This window comes from Meriones unguiculatus, chromosome 5, assembly GCF_030254825.1.
Source record: "Meriones unguiculatus strain TT.TT164.6M chromosome 5, Bangor_MerUng_6.1, whole genome shotgun sequence".
Lineage (NCBI taxonomy): Eukaryota > Metazoa > Chordata > Mammalia > Rodentia > Muridae > Meriones > Meriones unguiculatus.
Window position 1 is genome coordinate 92,597,860 of NC_083353.1, and position 24,089 is coordinate 92,621,948.

Here is a 24,089-nt window from a genome sequence, read left to right on the forward strand (position 1 = left end):
CCCTGGAACATGTTACAGTATTTTCATCAGTGTCTCTGATGAAATCAAGGACCACTCATGCATGTGTACTCAAACAGTTGATGTGTTCCCATTGACCTGTGTTTCAGCGAGCAAGTTGGGGTTGGCAATTCCTTCTTTAAAATGCACCTCAAAGCTGTTTGAGTTTAACTCTGATATATTGTGGCCACATGGAAGACTTTACATCTGACCTTATGAGTTTCCTCATAATTAAAATACAAGCAAATTAAAAATATTACCTGAAATTACTTTTGGACTAGATGACATATATGAAACATAAATGAACTTTATGTTTAGATCACTTTCTAGCACCTTGATATCACTATTTATGTGAAAATATTTAAAAATCAAACATCCTTTGTCCCAGGCATCTGGGATACAGGATACTCAGACTGAAATAGATGCTGCAATAGCTGCTGTTTCATAATTTGAACGGTAGAGAATAAGGTCCTTGTACTGTAGCTGCTCCCAGTTGGAGGTAGTTTTTGGACACATGTTCCCTCACAACAGAAGACTGAGGTAGAGATCAACATTACATCCGATGCCTTTGTGCCATGCTGATAACCTACCGAGGATAGACTTTCATGGAGACAATCCCATCGTGTTTGGTTGGATCTCACTGAAAGGCTATAAAGGCCAGACTCCATCCTTGACATGGATGTGTGGTCCACCTGGCTCCAGCATGAGACACAGACCATGAGTAAGGGACAGCCACGGAGGCACCTGCTCTAACTAGAAATGCTTGCCTTGATGTCAAAGGTCTTACTTCTGCACCCACTTCACGAGTCCATCAAACAAAACTTTATAACCTGATTGATCTTTACGTTCAAGGATGGCAGCGTCACTCTTGTTGAAGGGTGCTACTGTGGGAGCAATTTTACATCTTGTTCTGAAAGGGTTTGTGGTAGTGGATGAACCAATGTTGGCAACATGATACATGATGAGCAATAAACAAGAGCATCTGAGGTTTAGGAATTTGCATAGCATTGGGCTACAGGTTTATTCCTTCTAGATGGCACAGGACAGTTTAGCCTCAATCACTGCTTCCCCAGAGTGGATCTCCATCTCAGAGAAGAGGCTGCAGCTAAGGCAGAGTGACCTTAGCAGGTTTTTGATGATCTTGAGAAAAGGAAGTGTTAGTTTCCCACTGTCTTTGTATCTACTTGATGATGACAGGAAGGCAAATGTCAGGAGCATCCAGCCTTACCATGGAGCCATGGTATGTTCTCAATAGAACTGAATGACCTTGAGGTTTTAAGGCAGAAGAAAGAGCTAATGAAAACATAAGCTTGGCTTGGCCACCAACAAACAGGTGCCAACTTTTCTTGAACAAACTATTCATGCACTTCATCCTTCTTAAATGAGACTTGGTGAAAGTGAAAAATTCCTCAAAGCCACTGGGCAACTGATCAGTTTTTAAAATTTATTTCTGTTTCTGGGGCAGCCTAGCCTCATTGAGTTTAAAGGCATAGAGGTTATCAACATACAGCTGTTGTGAGGTTGGAGATAGGATTTCAAAGAAGACCATTAATCAAACAGGTATGAATAATGCATCAGCATTAGCTGGATTACCCCATCCCCATCCCTGGTGTCCTGTTGCTTATTGGTCTAGATGGACTATTTGATAAAAATGAGTGGCTGAGTCTGACATTTCAGATGAAACTTACATGGTATTCCAATTAGCAGTATTAAGGGGCCTTAATCACCTTCATGACTCAAGGTCTTTGTTTCAGGCTCAGTGAATTAAATAGAAAGAGACCCTAAACCTAACTCAAATGGTTTATTCCCCTCTGAGATGCCCGGCCACTTTTTCATAATTCCTTACCTTACTGATCCAAGATGACTGTCAGTTATCTAAATGGTTCCCATATGTATTTATGGTGTGGGATGCAGTGATGTGTCTAAAAGATCACAGTTTTACTTAAGACCTTACCCCGAAATATTTATTCCTCCTTTCAACAAATATTTAGGTGCCAAAGTATTGGACAAAGGCTATTTCAGACAGTGTTTGGGTACAAGCAACAGAAGAGCCCCCTTTTGAGTGGAGCTTGTCCTCTACTGGGGTCATCAGACAAGATGAAGATGGTGGTGGCATTGACCTGTAGTACAATCCAGCAGATTTCTCTCAGAGGTGTGACCCTAGGCAAGACCGAATTCTGATACGTACAGGTCCTGATTTTAGGTGGCCATACATACAAAGAAAGAGTCTTGAAGATCCTTATGGTACTGGGAATGTCAAGAGGAGGCTGACTCAGCCAGAGTAGGGAACGCCAGTTTCCTTAAATGGGAGCTCACCTTTTGCCTCACTGCTTGAACGAGAAATTTCTAGACCGTTTACAGTCTGTCATGGTACCTCCAGGACCATTTCAATTCCCAGCTGGTCTAATTCTGTTATTCTGACGGGTCAGAATCATTTCAGGACCTTCTCCTTCTCTGCCTCTGTTAAAATTGTGGCTGGCCTTTCCTATCTGGTCTCCTAAGGACATCATCAAAACAGTCCAGGTGACAGCAGCTCCACAGGCTGGGTAGGATGCCACTGCAGAATCACAGGGGAAATTAAAACAATAGAGTACAGAAAAAAAAAAAAAACTCCATCAGACATTTATTTTCCTTTTTAATTGCCTGCAGGAAGACCTGTAGCAGGTGTTCAGTACCTGAAAATTCAGGGGTAATTATTCGGCTGCTCAGCTCTGGGGTATACTTGGGAATAAGCCCTTTAACGCTAGGCAATTTCACAATAACAGGGATTTGACACTTACCTAAATATGATCATTTTGTGTACTTTGAAAGGAAGAACATCTGTTTTCCCCTTTGCATTTGCTTTGATAACATCCCAACACACTCGTATATATTTTCCTCATACATAATGGGCATGGATTGGTTGCTCTTTTATCCCACTCAACATGGGTGATGAGCACTACATGAGAAACACCTACTTCAAGACAAATCTGATCTTTTTGAAATCAGATCCAACATCTGGAACAAGGCAGGTGGGGACCTTGCAGACTTAGACTGCCAGCAGGTCTAAAAAAATAAATAAATAAAACCATCTGAGAAGCAGGGACAGTGGTTGTGTCTTTCTGAAAACTAGGTCTGCTGCAGTAAACTCAGATCTTAGCAGCTGGTTGTTGTTTGACCCTATCAAGCTGACTTTGTCTCGGTACCCTTCTGCTGATATAAACCAGCCACACACTAGAGGTACGGCCACTGTTCTCTAAAGGAGATTCCGTCCAGTGGATGTCAGTTAAGACACTGAATGTTTCTATCCATCTTATGCTGCTGTAAGAGAGCACCATACCATACAGGTGTTCTCCAGGGCTGGGGACTTTATTCAGAACAGAGGTCTTTTTTCTTGGATCTCATGATTTGGGAGGTACAAAAGCACTTGCTTGGCCCTATCACAGTACAATACAGAACAGCACGGCAGAACAACAACATGGCAGAAGCGTGTTTGAGAGGGAGAGAACACATGGTGGAGTATGAAGTGAGACCCAGAGCGTAGGCGTCTACTTAACTTTTTAACAGTCCTCTCTCATCAGAGCAGATGCGTTCCCTGAGACTGTCTTTAATTCCTTTAAAGACAAAACCCCCATGACCTAATTAGTGCTCACCAGGCTCAGCCCCTTAAAGGATTGCCTAGTTCTCCATATGGTCCTTCTGGAGACCAAGCCTCCAGCATAGGCACACTGTGGCTTTCCCTTCTCTACCATCACACTTTGTGAATTAGGGCAGTTTGCTTCCTGTATGAGCCAGTGCTTAAGTGAGGAAATCTCCCAGGAACAGAAGAACACAGGTGGAAGCATCCTTCCCACCTGCTGGTGCACCTGCAGGACCTATTGGTCACCACCACTCAAAAGGAATACAAATGGGCGTGTCCACTAGCTGGCTTTTCAGGAAATGCTAAGCTACTGTCCAGGGGGCCTGATGGTCGAGAGCAGTGGTTCTCACCCTGTGGGTTGCAACCCCTTTGACAATCCTCTGTCATCAAAAAATATTTACATTGCAATTCATAACTGCAGCAAAAATTACAGCAAATAAAGTAGCAACCGGATAATAATTTTAGGTTGGGGGCGGGGCACCACAACATGAAGAAGTGGATTAAAGGTTCGAAGCATTAGGAAGGTTGAGAACCATCAGTCTCTAGGCTCCTTTGGGCAAGCAGGATTGTGACTTCCCCATGGTGTATTTCCAAGTGGCAAATGGTAGACTAAATATAACAAAATGCTCAGAAAGAAGTCAAGAATAGATTTCAAAATGAGCACGATTTAGAACTGTCCTAGCATCAGAATATCAAGTTTGCTGGCCTCCGAGCGCCAGCCAGACTGCTTAGCTGGTAAAGGGACCTGCTGTGTGAGCCTGCTGACCCGAATTCGATCCCCTAAAACCACATGAAGGTGGAAGGACACAAGTTATTTCATGGGGTTGTTCTCTGGCTTCTGCATGTATCGTGTGATAAATGTGCACACGCGCACACACACACACACACACACACACACAAACAGATAAGAATTAAAGGAAGCAAAGAATGATAAACACATGCATAATAGTACAAAAAATACTTGAGTATTCCAGAGTATTCCAGTGGTGTGGACTCTTTGTCTCTGCCCCCCCGGCCCCCCCCATCACGTGTCTTGGGTTTGGGCTCATCCATTTCTAGCCCGTGATAATTGTGTAGGACAGTATGGGTGAAATTAGTGACTTGGCAGGACATACTGGTGCCCCACACTGAATGACATGCCAGAACCCACACCTTGCTGCTGCGACTCATGAGAACAAGATATGGAAGCTTGGGCTTAGTTATCTGAACCCATGACTTCTAGCTCACAGCCTTCCTGACCAGACTGTGGATTGAGACACTACTTGGGGACTTCGTAAAATTGTGACTCTCTTGTTTGGGGGTTGGGGGTAAGACTCTGTAAAACCAAGAAGAGGCAGGGCTGCCGGTCCTTGGATCACACCCTGAACAGGGAGGTTCTTGGACACTCAAGAGGCTCTTAGGTTGTTGATGTGGAGAAGTTTGCATCTTTGAGGTAGAAGGAGTCAGCTGGGGCAGGCTTAGCGCTATTGATGTTTAACCCAGTATCCTTAGAAAGGACAGAGGGGGCTGCATGAGTGTTGTTTCCCACTCCTTGGAAGGCACCCATGGTAAACACAAAGGGTTAATAACACTGCCTTGTATCTGGTGCATTGAATTATATCGGCTTTTATCTGTGACAGTTGATGCTGACTTTCTGCTTGAGGCAGTACTTGAGGAACTACTTTAGTTTAAATCAACTAAATTGAAGAGAAATTAAAAGCAAACTACAGTTCTGGTGATAAGTCGCAACGGGCAAATGTCACGTGGGAGACTGGTGCAAACTGGGCAGGCCCTGTGGTGTCTCAGTGAGCTGTGAATCCGAAACCAGGTGCAAGATCTCACAGGCAAGACTGTGCTTCTTGGGAGAGCCTATTGCTTCTCTCAGCCCACTTTAACTAGATACCCCAAGCCACAACGTCTATGCTATTTCAGAAATCTAAGTTCTGAAATACTTGACACCCTGTAGAAGACTTTTCCTTGTTCCTGTTAGGATGACCATCTCACAGCCATGTCATTCCATGGATAATGGACTTTTCTGGGGTGGGGTGGGGGGACACTGTTTCTTCTACAGTATCTAGAGAGCTCCAGACAGAGGAATAAATACTTACAGGCCACCAAGTTCACCAAAGAGGTTTGGGGGACCTTTGTACTGTAAGCTCTCCTCTCCACTGGCATATTTACTGTGCTAATCCAACAGTCTAGATCTTAATATTCTTCATGAAATCTGTTTAGTTTTGTCCAGTTTGGCATTCTCTTAATGCAGTTGATCACTGAGCCCTCTTTTGGAGGAGGATGTATTCAGGTGTCCTGAGAGAGCCATTGGCTGCCTCAAGAATCAAATGCCAACTCCTGTTTTTAGGGACAAATACTGATATGTGCCGTACTCCTACCTAGCTGTCAGGGAGAAGCCATTTTGTTGGCTGACTATATTTTCAGTGACCTTCAGTGTGCTCTGCAGTGAGAAGCAGAGAGCTCTCAAGGACATAAGAAGGAAACAGCTGTTCTAGGCTATTCAGCTGCTTCTACTGTGAAACAAGCCACCACTGTTAAACAGCATCTGTTCTTCAGCAGGGCACCCTGGATTACACAGCAGTGGGCCGGGAGAGTAGATATAATGCAAAATGGATGTATTTCCTCGGGCGACTTTTACATGGGGCTAAAGGGCTTTCCTGGTAGTAAATATCAAGTGCTGTCTTGACCCGGCTCTACAAAATTAGTTTTCACGTAAATTCTAAAAAAAAAAACAAAACCAACAACAAAAACCCACATTGAAATATGACACAATGGGTTTCTGAAAGTATAAAGAACTACATGTTAGAACTTGATGGTTTATTTATTTATGTGTTAATTGATTAATTAATTAATTAATCCGATTCTTACTGATAAAAAAAAGTGAGAAATGGAACTCAGTTGGCTACCTGGTATCTGCTATGTCTTTTAAAACTCAATAGAGGACAATGTGACATTGTATAACATCTAGACTCTTTGGCCCCTTAGGGAGAACTGTGGATTTTTGTGACATTGTGAAGAGCAGTTTAGGAAATGTAAAGAAAGAACATCTGGAGGCAGCTGATTTTTGTTGGGGATGATCTACATTCAGTTACCCTATTTATCACCGTATTGTTGAGTATTGTCCTTGAGTAAAAAGTGGTAATCCAACAACCATGGCCTAAGAACCCCATAACCTTAAGGGTGCAGTAGTGGCAGGCATACCTTGGCTGTAACAATACCTCTCTAATTGCATTCAAGATTGTTCAACAAAAGGGAATTGTGCTTGGCACTGGAAACCTAGTAACTACTCAGGGATAGAGAAGTCATGGATCTTGGAGGAGAACCTACAGTTGCCACGTTACTCAACCAGTGTAATTCCTAACTATATTCTAAATATTTGTTCTTATACTCACAGAGAAGTGTAATTCTCACTCTGGAAATTAAATCAAGGAGATTTCTTTTCGCAACAGACCCAGTCCATTACAGAAAACCCTAACTAATCAAAATGCAGTTGTATAGCCAAGTCCCAGCAGATCTACTTACAGCACAACTCCTGTATCTAGGCTGAAGGATTATTGTGGAAAAGGGCAATGGAAAATTATGAGAGCCAAATTAACAGGGAGGTTGCTATGAGACTGAGTTTCCTAGCGTTTTCAGAAGCTACACCCATTGTCTTAGTTATGGTTTCCATTGATGTGATGAAATACCTTGACCAGAAAGCAAGTTGGGAAGGAAAGTATTTATTAAGTTTATACTTCCACAACATTAGGCTTTCACAGAAGGAAAGCAGGACAGGAACTCAAACATGGCAGGAACCTGGAGGCAGAAGCTGATGTAGAAGCCATGGAGAGGAGTTACTTACTATCTTGCTTCCTGTAACTTCCTCAGCCTGCTTTCTTATAGAACCGAGGACCACCAGCCCAGGGATGGAACCACCAACAATGGCCTGGGTCCTCCCCCATCAATAGCTAATTAAGAAAATGCTCTATAGACTTGCCAATCGTATGGAGGCATTTTATCAATGAAGGTCTGCTCCTTTTGGACAACTCTAGTTTGTATGTCAGGTTGACATAAAACTAGCCAACACCCATAAAGTCTTACCAACGCGACTGCCAAAAGATGAACTGAACAAGGAAAACAATATGCTGAAGTGGGATGAGGCCTCATCTCTTCACAGAGAACTACAGGCAAGTAAGGAATGCAGAGAGTGAGAGAAATCGCCTTCCGAAGGGAAAATCACACTGATAGGTTATCCAATACCAAGTATCAGCCCTAAAACACACCTACAAGTAATGGTGTACAGATCAATCAGGTTGTATTTATGCATTCAGGAATACAGGCACACAACAACAACAACTACTACCACCACAAGTAATGAAAAAAGAGGCCATTGGGAAGAAATCAAGGAGAAGTAGGAAAGGGAAGGGGAAATGATGGGATTATGTTATACTCTCAAAAAAATTTTTTTTTAAAAGGGGAAGAAGCTGAGCTGTGCCTTTCAGGGGAGGGGTGGATCACTAAGGGAGGTGCAGATTTTGATAATTTCATTATCAGTCATAAATTACATTTACACGTGTAGAGAACCCTGGTATTTTATGAGCCCACTGGAGAATTTCTAAGAACAACAACAAAAAAGTTATGGTTCCTACCTCCAGCTCCAGCCCTTCCCTGTCAATGTCCTGATGGATGTCCCCCATGTAGTCATTCGGATCATAGTATTCATGGGATGATGGGTGCCTGCAGGGAGATAGAAGGTTGTCAAGGCTATTGGTGTGCTAATGTGAAATCAGATCCAAGCTCATACAAACAGGAACATATCTCTGGGGAGAGTCTATTGCCTCCATCAGATCTGCAAAGGTACTAGAAACTCAAACAAACAAACAAAAAAACCCAAAGAACCCACTACTTTGGCCAACTTAACTTCCTCTGGAAAGAGTAAATATGCAGGTTAAGACAGGGATGGGCCTTTTTTCCAGAGTTCTTCCCCTAGTCCACCATCATGGATTTATCACTAGTACATGCAACTGTTCTCTAGACAGAAGTCAGGGCCATGTCCATTGCTGCTGTGTCTTACTGTTTACTTTCAATATCCACGGCGGAAGTTCATATATGAGCAACACTCAGATGTGTGCTGATCTCGTTTCAAGTGCAGTTTTCATGATAGAAGCTGCTAAGCCATTTGATGGGATAGTAAATTTTCAATTCTTTGCATTGGTCACCCAATGAGAAAAGTATTTGGCACCATAACTTAGTCCGCACATGTGTGTGTCTGAGGTGTGTGTCTTTGCAGACATCAGTGCTTACGGGTACCTGGGTGCGCATACATCTTCATCCTACTTGAAAGCCAGGATCACGTGTTTTTAAGACAGCCCATGTGAGCCCAGTGGAAATGGAGTTAATGGAATCTCCAGGAACAAGGGCAATGGGAATTAAAGCACATTTGGCCACTGGCTCTGGAGAAGCTTAGAATCACACGCCAGATGCTGATGAAAAGCTCCTGCCTCCAATCACCCTTGGCTGGGGATCCAAAGCTCCACATTTTTACAGGTCAGACAGCAATCAAGGGGGCTCTGGCAGTCCCTCACAGCCACTTAGCTCTGAAACAATAGATCAGACATGGGTGGGAGGGCAGTCCTTCTGCTTCCAGACCAATCAGGCAGATATATATGGCTGCACTTAAGGGCTTTTAAACCTGAGGATCCCGTTAGAAGTTCTGGGCTCTCAGTCATCAACCTACTACCCCCTGCTCAAGCCCAACATGCAGTCATACTGTTGCTTGACCTCTGGACTTTGTGACATTTCTCAAGTTCCCTCTAGGGGATAAGCCATGTCATGCTAGCTAGACTTAAGAGGAAATTAGGGGTTTGGTCTAAAAGGCCTGTCACTCTGACAGTTTACCATCTGAGAGTCACACATGGGCTTAAAGGGCTCATCAATAACACAAGCAGTTCTGGACTATAGTGTCAAGGAGCTGAGGAGCCATGCTCAGGGAAAGGGCCAGATGCTTCCCGGGATCAGCTGGGACACTGCAGAATGTCATGGCTGAGAGGTGAGACTGGGTAGCTGTGCCTTCCCACCACTTCTTTATGCTGAACAGAACCGTTGTCAACAGTCTCTATAGGTAAATAAGGGAGCACTGAGCAGGTCCTCGCTCTACAGTCCCAGTCTCTACAAGCAAATAAAGGAGCTCTGAGCAGGACCTCGGTCTAAAGTACCCTGTCTCTATAGGCAAATAAAGCCGGTGACAGTTCTTTGCAAGCTTACACTCTGCGTGAATGGTGAGTGTTACATGAAGGTCCTGTCTTCTCTCTTTTCATGCTGTCAGCTGCACCAGAATTCATTCCTGTCAACTGGGGAATTAGCCTCGGTTGCGGATGACAGCTAACCACTAAGCCCATGAGATGAAAGGCAAGCCTTTGTCCGGAATTTGACAGAACCATAGGAGATATGTGGGTGCACCAGCTACCGGGTGACTAATAGAAATCCAACAGGTATGGCTGAGAGGCTTCTCTGCAAGAGCAGAAAATTCCTTTGAAATAATGCGTCCAGGCAATTACCTGAACCCGGATGGAGCGGCGATGGGGAAAAGGCAGGGGCGACCTTGCATCAGCTATGGAACCTATGCCCTCAGATTGCATGGTTACATGGGAAAAGGCCAAGTTTAGCTGAGCATCTTTAAGCCGGTGGGACTGGTACCATTCTCACTCTTAGCTTGCTCCTGAATTAACAGTCACTGCCACCACTTAACTGAAGGCTTGCCAGATGACCAGCCAACATTATTTCATTTAACCCTTCAACAAGCCTATGGGACAGGTATGACTTGCACCCTTATCTTACTACAGCATAGAAAAGGTAAGGCTGAGGTTAATAAAGTAAAATGACCCCGACTCCAAGGTAGAAATTAGCCTGGCCATCATGCCTATCTGACTTGAAGTCTCTGAGCTGCTTCATGTCTTCTGGAGAAGGTAGAATTACGTTGAACTGTGTTTTGTTATTGAACTGTGTTTTGGCATGGCTACTGTGTAGTAATTATTTATAGGGGGTAGTCCTGGGTTTAGCTCATGGATGCAGGTTTGAAGTGAGACCCAAGGAAGCAGAGTGCGAAACCTCCAGGGTGCTTTCTACACTCAGCAGTTTACTTTGTGGTCCATTTAAAACAACAATCAGCGTTCCCTCCAGTGTTAACTAGAAAAATTTCAAATTATCCTTTGCAGTGATTAAATTTCACTCCGACACAACTTTTACAACAGTTGTAAGTAATTTTGTTCTTAGAATATAATTTGAATAACTCTGCTCCAGGGTTATAATAAAGCCATTAATATGTCGGAGCCGTTTTGAGCAGGATTCGATTTATTGCCTCTATAAAGAATAAAGTTAAACACAGGCAACTTGGAGGAAAATTATAAGATACATTCATTTCTTTCTCTCCATGGAATAGAAGGAAGCAACTCTCCCCGAGTCCTTTTGTGCCATATATAGCAATCTAGCCAGTGTGGCTGGAATACTTACTCTTCAGGCAGCAGGTAGGGATCCAGCACAGGTGGACTGGGGGAGGACATCTTTGTCAGGGCCATGATGTGCTCAAAGGTGATGTCAGTTTGGGTGCCTGTGTCTACCAGCTGTGACTCTGAGGCAGGCGTGAACATTTTGGTTCGAGGAGTCCTCCTCAACACCTGCACCACGATGGGCTCCTTGGCTGTCTTGAAAGCTTCCACAGCCTGCTCATGAGTTGCTCGGGATAGGTCTTTGCCATTGACCTATGGAGACATAATCGGAATGGGAAGATTATCATAAAGCAGAAGAAGCTGGAGAGGTCCTTTAGGGTTTTGAGGGCTTCCAGGCATAAACAGCCAAGCAGAAGGAGAATGTTGGGAGTGTCGGAGAACTTCCGTTCTCTCTAGAGAGATGCTGGTGGGGAAAGAGGCTAGGGTGGAGGTGTGCAGATCTAGCATTAAATAATAAAGCGCACAGCAAGGATGCCTTGGCCTCCAACCAGAATGTCTTTAATGCAATTTCATCACTTGCTTATCTTCCCCATGGAAGAAAAGAGCAGCCTCAGGCTGCAAGCCTTCATCAGGGAATGATAGCTAACTGGAAATTAATTACATTGTTTTGTCTTCACGGTGTGTAGTCTTTCCCGTTTGTGTGAAGTCTTCCTTTTCCTTAAAAAGTCCATAGCAATTATCAAGCAAATAGCATAGATAGGCCATAGGTAGATACACTATAAATAGAGAAAGAGTTCCAGTGACCGAAGGCTGATCAAAAAAATAAAACAAAACAAAACAAAAAACCCAGCTCACTGAAATTTCAGCTTTCCACTTTTCAGTTTGCACAGCATGTTGCTATTCCTATATCCCCGATGCCTGTCTTTACTGAATGCCTTCTGTCAATTCATTGTACTAGGGAGCTAAAAGGGTAAAGCTATGTATATCTCTTTCCCTTCTCTCTCTGCTATAGCCCCCAGGACGGCATATGTGAAACCACGGGCATTTCCTGGCTAAGACACAGGGTCCAAAGCTTTCCCAATGGTACTAACAATACTAACTCCACACAGCTAAGTCAGGACAAAACCTCAAGAGACCCTCTCTCAAGGGAATAGGGCAGAAAGTGACAGAACAAGACAGAGGATGTCATTCCTCAGGCTGGAGCACCCTCTCCCCATATACCCTGACACGCACTAATTTGGAATGGGGTCTGCGCAGTGTGTGAGGTCTGTGCAGTGTAAAGTTACTTATGAACAGCAGCTTGTTTGCCATGGGGTTTCTTAGCACAACAATGCTAAAGAACAAAGTTGCAGAGGAAAAAGAAATACACAACAAAGAAGAGTAGGAAAGAGGGAGACTTAGATGATGGGAGTCTCCCAGCCTGGCCAGCAGCCACCCCGTATTCTGTTTGCTCTGCTAAGGGAATTCACACTGATCTCCTTTCCCAACATAGCGAAGATCTCGCCATCACAGAGAGACCTGTGCTGTGGTTTTGACTGACTGGCCTTAGCCCACCATAGAGCTTCTGTACCCTCTGTCCACTAGGCTTGAGGATGAGGAGGTATCTGCTAGGAAGCTTGAGGTTAGTTTCTCTTTTAAGGAGATATGAAATAGGGCTGGACATTTTTGGATTCTGCACAAGCCAGAATTCTACATGGGGTGGCATCCTAGGACCATGTAAAAAACTAATTGGTGTCATCAACTTCATATATGAACCATGGTGGAGAGGAAAAATGGGATGATTATCCTTTCTGGTGATATATTCTCTAGATGTTAAGCCATTTGAGTTGGATATCAAATTTCCATAGCCCCAAACAACATAAAAGGTGTAAGCATGCACAGACATACTGGAAAGATGAACATATGCATTTTTCCAGTGCTTCCTCAGAACATTCTTCTATCTACATAAAAATGATTTGTGGAAATGCATGCGTGAGGGCTGCATCTTCATCAGCTCGTTTCTATAGAATGATGGTGCAAAGGTTTTACTTTCAGAAATCCCATAAACCTGTGTGAGAACCACCACATGGACATTTATTTACATGTCACCGAAAAAGGGGATCTGTTCAGAGCAGTCTAAGGCTTGAGGGCTCCCATGTCTTGATGGACTCAATGACAAAAGGCACATGAGCTGAGGGTGGGCTTTTCTGAATTTGATCGTGGGATACTTGTCACATCTCTTCTACTCAGCCACAGAGAAAGAGAGTGGTCTAGAACTGCTCCTGAGAAATGCATGTCCTTCCCCGGCACTGCTGCTTGTGGCTAGCTGTCACTGAAAGGGGCTTCTGACACCTGTGCCGAAGGGTTCAGCAGTCCAGTGGCATGTGGTTTCTCACCAAACACAGTTCAAGCTCAAGCCTGCCAAAGCCCAGTGACTTCCTCTTTTACAGCCAGGGACTGGGTAGCCAGAGATAGAACTGTGGGTTCAGGCCAGAGGTGGCATCCCAGCTGAGAGTTTGGGGTCTATCTCCTCGCTGGATACAGATGTAACTACAATGTGATAGGTCTTTGGATTATTATGAAGCTTAAGATAATATACATAATAGTATAACTTGCTGATGTAAAAATGTATGAAGACACCAGTGTTGAAGGTCAGCCCGTACCACAACACTCCCTTCCGCAGGAGAAAACAATCCGAAAACCACATCATCAAGATCTAGCCTGGTGAGATCTGTTTACTGAAAGGCTTCCCGCTTCCTGCCCATCTTGTGTTCCTGAGCCAACAATATTACGCATAAATCTTCCCAGGCTTCAGCGTGGGACTCTCGGCAATGGGAAGTGGGGGATGCCAGAGATAAATTTCAGAGGACTTGACCCCTGCCACACAAGCTTCTTGACAAGGTATTTTCAGGATCATTACATGCCTTTAAAAGACGATGAGACAAGGCAGGAGTTTACTATCCTAGACGCTCCATTTTTGCAGCCAAATTTGTTTTGAATTACCTCGCGCACATAACACTTATTACACTGTCATCTTGCAATCACATCACTAAGAGACTTAGCGAGGTGATGACTCTGGTGCATGCTGGCAGCCAACCGAGAATGACAACCTTTATTCTCGGGATTAGCATGGCATCTATATTACACACGACGGTGCCGATGATGGCTGCGATTAGGGATGGGACGCACATCCAGTGACGTTTGGCCCAGTCAAATTAAATATCATTAACTCGCCCAATTGAGCAGATTGCCTTTAAAACACTTTATGCAGCTCTAAAACCAAGTAAATGGAATGTTTTGGAACAAGAAATGCTGATTGCAAAGTTTATCTTTATTATAAATTAAATGCCTAAGTTATTCACCTAAGGCTCTGGTTGGTTCTCCTACCCCCCACCTCCCCAGGGAATGAGGTGCAATTATGGAAAAATCCAATCACTGAGTCCCGAGGCAAACAGTGACACTGAAAATATGACAGTAAGGAACCTTAAAGACCCTTTAGCATAAGGTCTTCTGTGACAAGAGTCAGTTATGCTGAGCAGAAAGAAGGATTCCTTCCTGACTGCTGCTCTTGGAAAGGGGTACTTTCTATAGTTGATCATGACAATACAAAATTGGTGGATGGTCCACTTGGGGCTGAAGTTCAGTGACAACTCATCTATCTTCAGTTATCTGCTCAATCAGCTAGTATTGGCTGGGGTTATTTGTCTCTTGGCTGTCTGACTGCCACGGCAAGTGTTTCTTGGGGAGCATAAAACAACAGTTCATGGGAACTACTTCAGACAAGGCCAGAAGAGTGCACAGCAGATGGCATTTTACTAAGACAATTCAGGAGCGGTTTGATTTGGCTCTGGAGGCCAGATATCCTACAGACTTAGGACAACTGCTTCCTCAACTCAGCAACTGTCACAAGAAATACCCCTGCCTCCTGCTGTCATAGAGTGTCATCTCAAAATCCAGGAGTGGGCCAGAGAGTCGGCTCAGCATAAAAAACTGCTAGGTGAGCAAGTCTTATGACCCAAGTTTGATGCCCAGGACCCTTGTTTAGAAAAACTGAAAAGCCAGAAGTGGTGCAATGCAATCTATGTAATCCAAGGACTCCTCCGGTCAGGTGGGAGGTAGAGACAAGAGAATTGCTGGCCTGGAGTACACAGGATAGCAGCAGGAACAAGGAGACCCTGGTTCAACAGGTGAAAGATGACAACTCACTCCTCTAACTAATATCCTCCGGCCTCCATACCTATGCCAAGGCAGGCATGTGCCTGAATTACCAAACGGATACAAAGTGAATAAATAAAGTTGAAAACAAAACCCAGGAATCCAGGGAGCCTTCAAAGTTTTCTACAACTGAAAGGTAACTCAAACAAAAGGCATACCTTACACTCTTGAACTTAGAAAATATCTGTTTATGGGGAGCTGTTGGGTTTCTTGGGACAAACCTACCACGATCACCTCTCTCTCTATGACATGTGGAAATGACCCCAGTGTAAAATGCTAATGTAGTTTTAAAACTGAACCACTATAAATTGTGCCCCTGGCTAAAATCCAACTTTTATAGGGATCATTTAATTAAATACAGGGGCACTGATTCCATTTTATAAAATATCACACCTCTGTTTTCAAACTAATTAAAACTTTGATTCTACTGAAGCAAGAGGTGATGATAAACTACATGGTGAGAGAGGCAAAGGCTTAGGCTGGATAAAACAAAATCTCTCTCTCTCTCTCTCTTTAAATTCAGGATACTTCCATATATCTTAATTTATTTCAAATTTATGATCTGCTCCAGGGCTCAAGGAAGAGAAGGTGACTAAAATATAGGTGCAATGGCAGTCAAGAAAAAAAAAAAAAAAGATGAGTCTTGATGAACAAATGGTATTTACAGATCATGCTGCTGTGAATGGTACTATCCTTCAAACACACACACACACACACACACACACACACACACACACGCACAGGCACTCTAGACTATACTTACATAGATCTGGGTTCCTGTGCCCTAACAGTAACTCTTTGGGAGTCTCTACACTCTATCTTGGGAGTTTTCTTCCCTGCAAAATCACCATCTTATTCCTTTTCAGTGTCTCCCACCAATGAATTTATGGCCTGGGTGATCTTTCTCTGATGTAATGCCGGTGATCAGACTCAGGACCCTATGCATGATCTGCTCAATAAGTGCTCTGCCACTGAGCTCCTCTCTTAGCGGACATTTTCTTCTTTAGAGGAGTCTTCCTTGTACCTTCCTTTGGCACTGAACCTTTTAAAGTCATTTGCCCTTTTCCTAAGTAAGAATACATCTGACTTCTAGCCACTGAATAATAATCAGATGCATTTAAAAATAACAGGTGCTGAAAGTCATTCTCATACAGACTTGAAAATATATCTTAAATATTTTAATGCTTCCTTCTCTAGTAACACTCCTACTTTGATCTGCATCTCACTCCCCTCTAGCCTTGATATCATTATCACAAAAATCTCATTTAAAATATGGCATCTATATGTCCATTACACTCAGCATGTCTGATGAGTGCACAGCACGCACAGCACACACACACACACACACACACACACACACACACACACACTTTCACGCTATTGAAAGCTGATACTTAAAGAAGCTGAGCAACATCTTCTAGGGCATCTAGTGATGAGCACTTGGAACAAGGGGTTCCCAGCCCCATCTCCTTCCATTCTGTGTCGATGCTCGAGTGACTTCTCTGGTATAAGGCACATGAATGCTCAGTGAGAAGCATCTATGAACTTCAAAGTGCAAGGAACCATTGCTGATTATGATCAAAACATCATCAATGTACACTCTGTGCTGGGGCTATGGACGTGCTCCAGAAAGGAACTGGTGTGAAGAAAAAGAATAAGGCTCTGACCAAGCTCCCCCCTACCCAATACCCAGGTTCTGAAGTGTCACTGACAAGATAGGGTCATTCAGGTGAAGAAAGTCAGCTCTCCACATCCCCAGTGGAGAGTGAAACAACAGACCCTATGCTCTGCAGGACTACTGCTTGGGATGGAGGTGGAGCATCCAACAATGCTCATCATGGAGGTGAGCGAGGTAGTGATGGGAGGCCATGATCACTGACAGGACAAAGAGCTAGCTGGTGAGGTTCTCACCTTGGGCTAAGTTCAGGATATAGGCACCAATGAGCTTCAAAAAATGTTTTTTTTTTTTTTTTTTTTTTTTTTCAAAAAATGTTTTTGAGGGGCTAGAAACCAAACCAAACTAAACGAAACCAAACCAAACCAAGACCCAAGGCCCTATACATGCTGTGCAAGGGCCTTGCCACTTAGTTACATTTCGGTCTTTGGGTGTTTGAGAAAGTCTTGCTGCATTGCCCTAGATGGCCCTGAATTCCTGATCCTCCAGCCATGATCTCCCAAGTGCTGCCATTAGCTGCATGTTTCCAAGAGTCAACACGACCAGCTTTACATCTGGCTGTGAAAGCATAGTGGGTACTCACTGAGGGAGGAGAGGTCGGTAGGGTCCTGCAAGCATCATATCTGAAGTCTATAGCAACTATTTCATTCTGCTATTTTCATCGCCCTAGTGTAAACTGTTAAGAAATAGCCGACATATGCTTTTAGTTCATTAGGTATTTTCTTCAGGAGCTGCCTAAAAGAAAATGTTTACCCTCAAGCCTCTTCTCTCTCTGTCTCTTTGTCTCTCTCTCTTTCTCTCAGACACACACCCACACACACACACCCACACACACACACGTGCTGGCATGACAAATTTTATATGATTTTAAAAAGTGTTGAGTAATGTTTTCTGTCACCACAGTAATGTGTCAGGGAGGGTCCTCATAGATCCTTCGAAAGACACATAAGAGCCAAACTTATCATTAGAATAAAGTCTATGGCTAAATTCACACTTTAGGCTGTGGCTTGAGTGCTAGGGTTACAGTGCCCCTATGTGCTCTGTCATCCCGAGCAGGACATTTAAATTACAGTGTCTTAGTTTGCTTATCTGTGAAGTTCGTTAATGGCAGGACCCAGCTAAGTATGCTGCTGATAGAACTAACCGTATTCAGCAGAGAAACTGTTAAAGGCTCAAGCCCTGGACTGTAGCAAGTACTCTATGACTATTAATTCTTGTCTTCAATGATTTGAAATATTGGCAGAGGGAACTCTCCATGTGCTGATAAAGTAGTGATCAAGGCTCAGCAATGCAGGAGTTATGAGTAGATAGGGCTAAACATCCCACCCAGCAAATATGAGCAAAAGCCACATTTCAAATAAAACCCCCCAGGAAATCCCGGGAAATGCATGTTTCTGGGTCCTGGGACACACCTCAAGTCTGAAATTCGGAACCTCATGTCCTCAGTGTCTGTTCTGTGTCATACACAGAACTAAGTGCTTCACATATATGACCCGATTCTTTTATCAGCAACTTTTCTCATTGCTGTCTACAAAACACTGACAAAGAGCAACTGTGTGACAGGGGCAGGGTAGGGGGTAGGTATTGTGACTCTATCTGAGTTACAGTCCCCAGGGCAGGGACCATGTATCAGGAGCTGTGGAGGCAGGAGGCTACCTGCTAACATCTGGGCTGGTCAGGACTGGGGAATACCATTTTGCTCAGACAGCTTTTCCCCTTTCCCCTCTTTATTCAGCTCGATATCCAAACATGGGATCGTGCTACCCATGTTCAGGGTGGACCTGCTGCCATCACTCAGGTCCCTCTGGAAAGGCCCTTTTTCGTATACCCAAACACGTATCTCCTTAATACTCTAGATGCTTCTTAATTTGAGCAAGCTGACAGTCAAGATGACCATCACAATCATGTCTTCTCCAAAGAGTGGGCAGTATTAACAATCTTTGCATCTTGGATGAGGAAATAAAAGCCTCGTTAGCTAAATAATTCCTGAACAGTGCTTGTGAATGTTGATATTTGATTTGCCCCAGACATGTCGTAACCCCCTTGAGGCCACATGGCTACTAAGCTGCCATCTGACCTGAGCCCTAGGAGGTTCATGTGTTGAGCCAAAGGTATGAGGTATAGGGAAATGCTCATCAGCAGCGTGGGGAGGCGAGGTTCGCCCTAAATAACAAAACAAAACAGAAAACCCCCGGATGCTTGGGTAAAGAACAAAGACCTTTGCAAAGGACAATGCTTGTATGTATCTTAGTGAGATGCTTGGGCTTGCCTGTGGTATCCCATGGGCCCAGTCTAATGACCCTTCCCAGGAATCATCTTCATAATGGCACCGTGTTTAATAATCAGCAGTTTTGGATATCCACTCTTACCCCGTCCCCTTCCTGCTCAATGGCAGAGAAGCTGAAAGCAAAGGAATTCTGACACTGCCTGTCACTGCATTTCTTACTAAGCTGTCACATCAAATCTTGATGTTCATGTACCCTACAAACACCCTCCAGGTGTTTTATGAGCTCTTCTGATGGAACACCAATTAAAACAGTGCAGTTAGGACAAAAGTGGTGTCAGTCATCTGTTAAAACAGAGAGAGAGAAAAAAAAAGAGCAGCATCACAGATTTAGAAGTCCTTCAATCCTAAAGAGAGGCAGAGTCATGGAGCAAATGTTAAAAAAATGTTTACTGGATGTAATATCTTCTACTTCACAAATTTTCCCTATCAGGACAATGAAGTTTCCTAATTCTACATAACACAAAGGTCAGTGACAAACCAGTGGATGCCAGGAAAGATCGAAGCTAATGAAGATCTACTGTAAGCTGATACCCTGGCCCTTGTGGGTTTGTTTCTCAAAATTTTAGGGTAACCCAAACAACCCATGATTTGCTATTTTTTTTCTCCTTTCTTTGTTTTCCATCCAAAGAAACAGATTTATAGTACATAGCACTTGGTTCAAAGTTAATTTTGGCTTTGCATAGCCAAGTGGTTCATCTCGTGAGGCAAAACTTCTATCCTCCAAGAAAAGGCTGAAGTATTAAACTGTAAACACTTTTACAGTTCACACCCACCCACTGACACTGTACCCAAGATCAGTTAAGAGCTGGTGCGAGCCTAACAGAGAGACTTGCTTGACGCAGAGGGACTAGGCTATTCTCTCTCCCCCTCCCCCCCTAGAGTTGTTATCTTGTCTAACAACATTTTAAATAGATTGATAACTACCAATTAGGGTAAGAATTTAAAATATTCTCTGCACCAAACAAAGGTACCTACTGACAGCCATCCTATCTTCTGTTTCTTCGCGTTAATAATGACGTTTAGCACCTCGAGCACCTTCCATGCACTGCCCACTATGCATAAGCATTTTATACACAGTGGCTCCTTCATAGCTCCATGATGCTATGACCCTAAAGGTAAGCGAAACCGGAAGTGGGAGCTGCCCCCAGAGAGTCTGGTGAAAAAGAGAGACTCTAATCATTCTACCAGTGAAGGAAGGACTGAGAATGTGGAAGCAGTCGAGGAATAAGTGCTGGGCAGAGGAAGCTTCCGTTAGCAAGAGGTGCTAAGCACAAAGAGGACAAGACAGACAGAATACTTGACACAGGGGTATAGTTACATTCAAAGCTTCTGTGGTAATGTACTTATGAGGGGAATCTTGTGCAGAGAAGGATGGTGAAGGGAGGGCTGTTACTGTACTGAGACTGAAAGCACATTGAGGACCTTTAGAGGGTACACGGAGATGGCTTTTTAAGGTTCAGTTTTTACAGTGTATGCTGAAAGCATATAATGTTAAATATATAAAACGAAGCAATTACTATAGTCACATCAACATGTTTACTGCCTCATCTATTCGCTATTCAATTTTCCTATCTTTTAATTAAGTAGAATTAATATTATACTTACGATGTAAATTTGCCAAGAAAATAGAGTCTAGAAACTTTTGTTATAACTTTTATCGTGACATTCTTAATGGGCACTCACTGTTCAAACCAAGGTCACACTTGGTGATTCCAACAGGAAATGTTATGTTTGGGTTTGTTTTTCTCCCATCACCCTTTCGTAGGCAGAAAACTGCAGGTTTAGACTCTGCAGGTAGAAGGTACCTTTGTAGGTTTCCACAGATTGGTAGATCTATAGCTACAGCAATGGGATCACTATGGAGAGTAGTTCTGCATGTGTGGGGAAGGGGGCATCATGTCTTTTCTTTTCTTTTCTTTCTTTCTTTTGCTTATGTAGCTGATACACAAAATTAAAGCACAAAACTTCTGTTTCTCCTGAAGCTTGCTCAAATTCTATGTTTTTGGTTTTTTTTTTCCATTTGCATTTCTGCTCAGCGTGGTAGGGAAATTTAGGTTGGAGGAGGAAATATTTACTTCTTTTCTCCTGTGTGAATGTGTGAAAAATATTTATTTTTTAAATATTTCCTTGAAAATTTCATAGTGTTTTGATCATATTTACCCCCTCCCTCAATTCCTCCAAGATCTGCCCACACTTCCCTACCAACTTTGTGTCCTGTTTTGATTTTGTTTCTGTTTTTAAATCTAGCCAAACACGATAGCACATGCCTGTAATCCCAGTACACAGGAGGTGAGGCAGGAGAACAAGGAGCATATGGGCCGGTCTCACTATCTAGTGAGTCTGAGCTCAAGCTATGTGAAACCCTGTCTCAAAAACGAAACAACAACAGTGAAAACAAACAAGCAAAACACCCTACCGACTAACCCTGACTCCAACAAAACCAAACTCAAAGCTTCAATCTCCCAGCTCCTATATCATTTATAATACATATGAGTACGCCATTGCAGTGCTTGCAGAGACACTAACCTGATGGATGTTTACTGAACCTCCAAAATATTCATAGCTTCCCAAGCCCTTCCCCGAAAAGAAAGACAAGTTTTATTACTAGAATGTATAAATCCTGAGTCGTCTCCACTGAAATATGCAAGTGCCGAGAATGGCCACCATGAGAAATTAGTGCAGAATTCTGGGAAATATTGGCTGTGCACGAGGAACCAATGGGAGTAAGTAGTGGTAACTGACTTTGAAGATAGCAATGGGGGAAGATTTAGAACCACCATGAATCAAAAGTAAAGTTATGTTTGTACTTCTTTCTCAGAGATTTATAAATGTGGCTGATAAATGGAATGAAAAGAGTGATGGTGACATTCTTGGGTCTTTATCACCTGGAAAGTGGGAGATAAAACGACTTGCCGTCTCAACTTTGCAGCTGCTGAAGGGCTTTAAAGAATGGTCACATTATAATAATTGATTCTTGCATTTTTTGTGATTAGGCCCTGAAAATGAGAGTGGCAAAATAATTCCATATTTTAGCAGCAGAGACATCAGGGATGCAGAGTGGCGACATGTCTGTTGAACGAGGCAGAAATTAAAAAAGAAAATTAAGGCTTCTTGTGGAGAGTACACACCGGTTTCAAAGCACTGTAAGATCCAGGAGGAGTGTGTCAGGTGATTAAACGTTAGCACCAGATCCTATGGTTAACAAAATGAAAGTTGGAAAATTGCTTCGCGTAGTGAGTGTGTATGTGTGTGTGTGTGTGTGTGTGTGTGTCAGAGGTTGTCCTCAATCACTTTCCATCTTGTTTTCTGAGATAGTCTCTTACTGAATTTATGGCTCAGTGACTTAGCTAGGCTGGCTGGCCAGTAAGAGCACTAAGGATCCAAGTGTCTCTGCCTCCCCAGAGCTTGGACTGCAGACATGCGCTCCTGTGACTTTTTTACGTAGATGCTACTGATCTGAACTCAGCTCCTCATTCATGGGCAGCAAGCACTTTATCCACTGAGCCACCCCACTGGCCATGAAGTGTTTCTTTGTTACGTCAGGAGCCTTGCTAGCCTGGCGCCCAAGGCCTTGTTTCAGATTACCCCATGCTGGGCTGCTTGAACATTAGCCACCTTCTTAGACACAATTCCCCACATTTTGCCCTCACCATCCTGGAAGCAGGATCTGGATCCCCAAGTCCTTTCCCACCCAATGGATGCTCGGTTAAACCCTCCTGATTTCAATTCCTGTGTCAGTTTCAGTTATAGGGTGACACCATATCCGTGTGGTAGGTCCTCTGGAACACCTCTCTGATTATCAGGTCCAGCAGCCGTCATGGAGAGAAACATTTTAACTGAGTTCACCTCAAGAAGGTCTGCTTATTACTTCTTATGGACACAGGATCTTACTTAGCACAGGGTGGCCCCCAATTGATTATATAGCCAAGGCTGGCCTTGAACTCTGATCTTCCTGGCTCCAGGTCTCAAGGGCTAGGATTACAGGCATGTGTGACCACAGCTGATTTATTTGGTACTTAGGATCAAAGCCAGGGCTTTGTGCATGTTAGGCAAGCACTATGCCAACTGAGCTGTATCTGCAGTCTGAAAGTCTGTTAAGATGATGAAATAACCTTGGGAATGCTCCAGCGGAGTTCTCACTGGGGTCTTAGGGGTTAGCCTGGATCAAACCAGCAACCTCTCATTTGCTGGTGAATTGTTGAAGGGTTTTAATCACGAACCCCAAAGGACTGCTATTTTGAAAGGAGGCAGAATACAAGTGTTCATACGGATGTATGAATTAGTGTTGTGGGCACAGTCTCTCCAGCATTTCTAAGATGATTTATTAGACACTGGTAGAATTTGCTAGAAATCTACCAGGAGGAAATCATCTGGGAAGAAGTTAATGAACCAAACAAAACACTTGATAATGCAATTAGAATACTAGGAAACGGAGGGGTTTTTCCAGAGAGAGGAGCTAGGGGAGTCGGGTGAGAATGTGGAGGCTGAGGTTGGAAAAAGAAATGTAACTAACCATTTACAGACCACAGCTATCAGAGGGTAGAAGGAGGCGATGCGCTGATGATTCAGTATAGCGAGCCACGGTGCCCAGCTGGGTCGAGACAGACTCTCGGCTCTGCTTCAGCCGAGTGCTGAGTGGCTCTGAGCAAAGCAATGAGATTGCTAGCGGCAAAAATCTGGATTCCCATCTCAGGGACCAGTGGAGACAGCCATGGGAGGATGCCCACGCTGCTCTAGTTGCTTTAGGCAACAGTAAATTTCTCCCTGCTTTTGTTTGGGTCTGGGATTTTCTTCCCTTTAAATCTCTTCTTAGGAGAGTTTGAAATCAACAGTGTGGAGCCCTATAAGCTTTATATACTCTGACCTTATTTTATCTAGCTTCACAGATGACCGAACGGCCAT

General features: G+C 43.6%; 1 protein-coding gene across 2 annotated transcripts in view; it reads right to left on the reverse strand.

Annotated features, from left to right (window-relative positions):
- Pdzrn3 (PDZ domain containing ring finger 3) overlaps positions 1-24,089 on the reverse strand; it is a 228,764-nt gene that overhangs the window by 10,615 nt on the left and 194,060 nt on the right. For both annotated transcript variants that reach the window (XM_021639497.2, XM_021639498.2), the window contains 2 exons: positions 11,096-11,343; positions 8,236-8,323 (listed from right to left, as the gene is read on the reverse strand). In XM_021639497.2, coding sequence (XP_021495172.1) covers positions 8,236-8,323; positions 11,096-11,343 — 336 coding nt within the window. The remainder of the gene's footprint in view (positions 1-8,235; positions 8,324-11,095; positions 11,344-24,089) is intronic.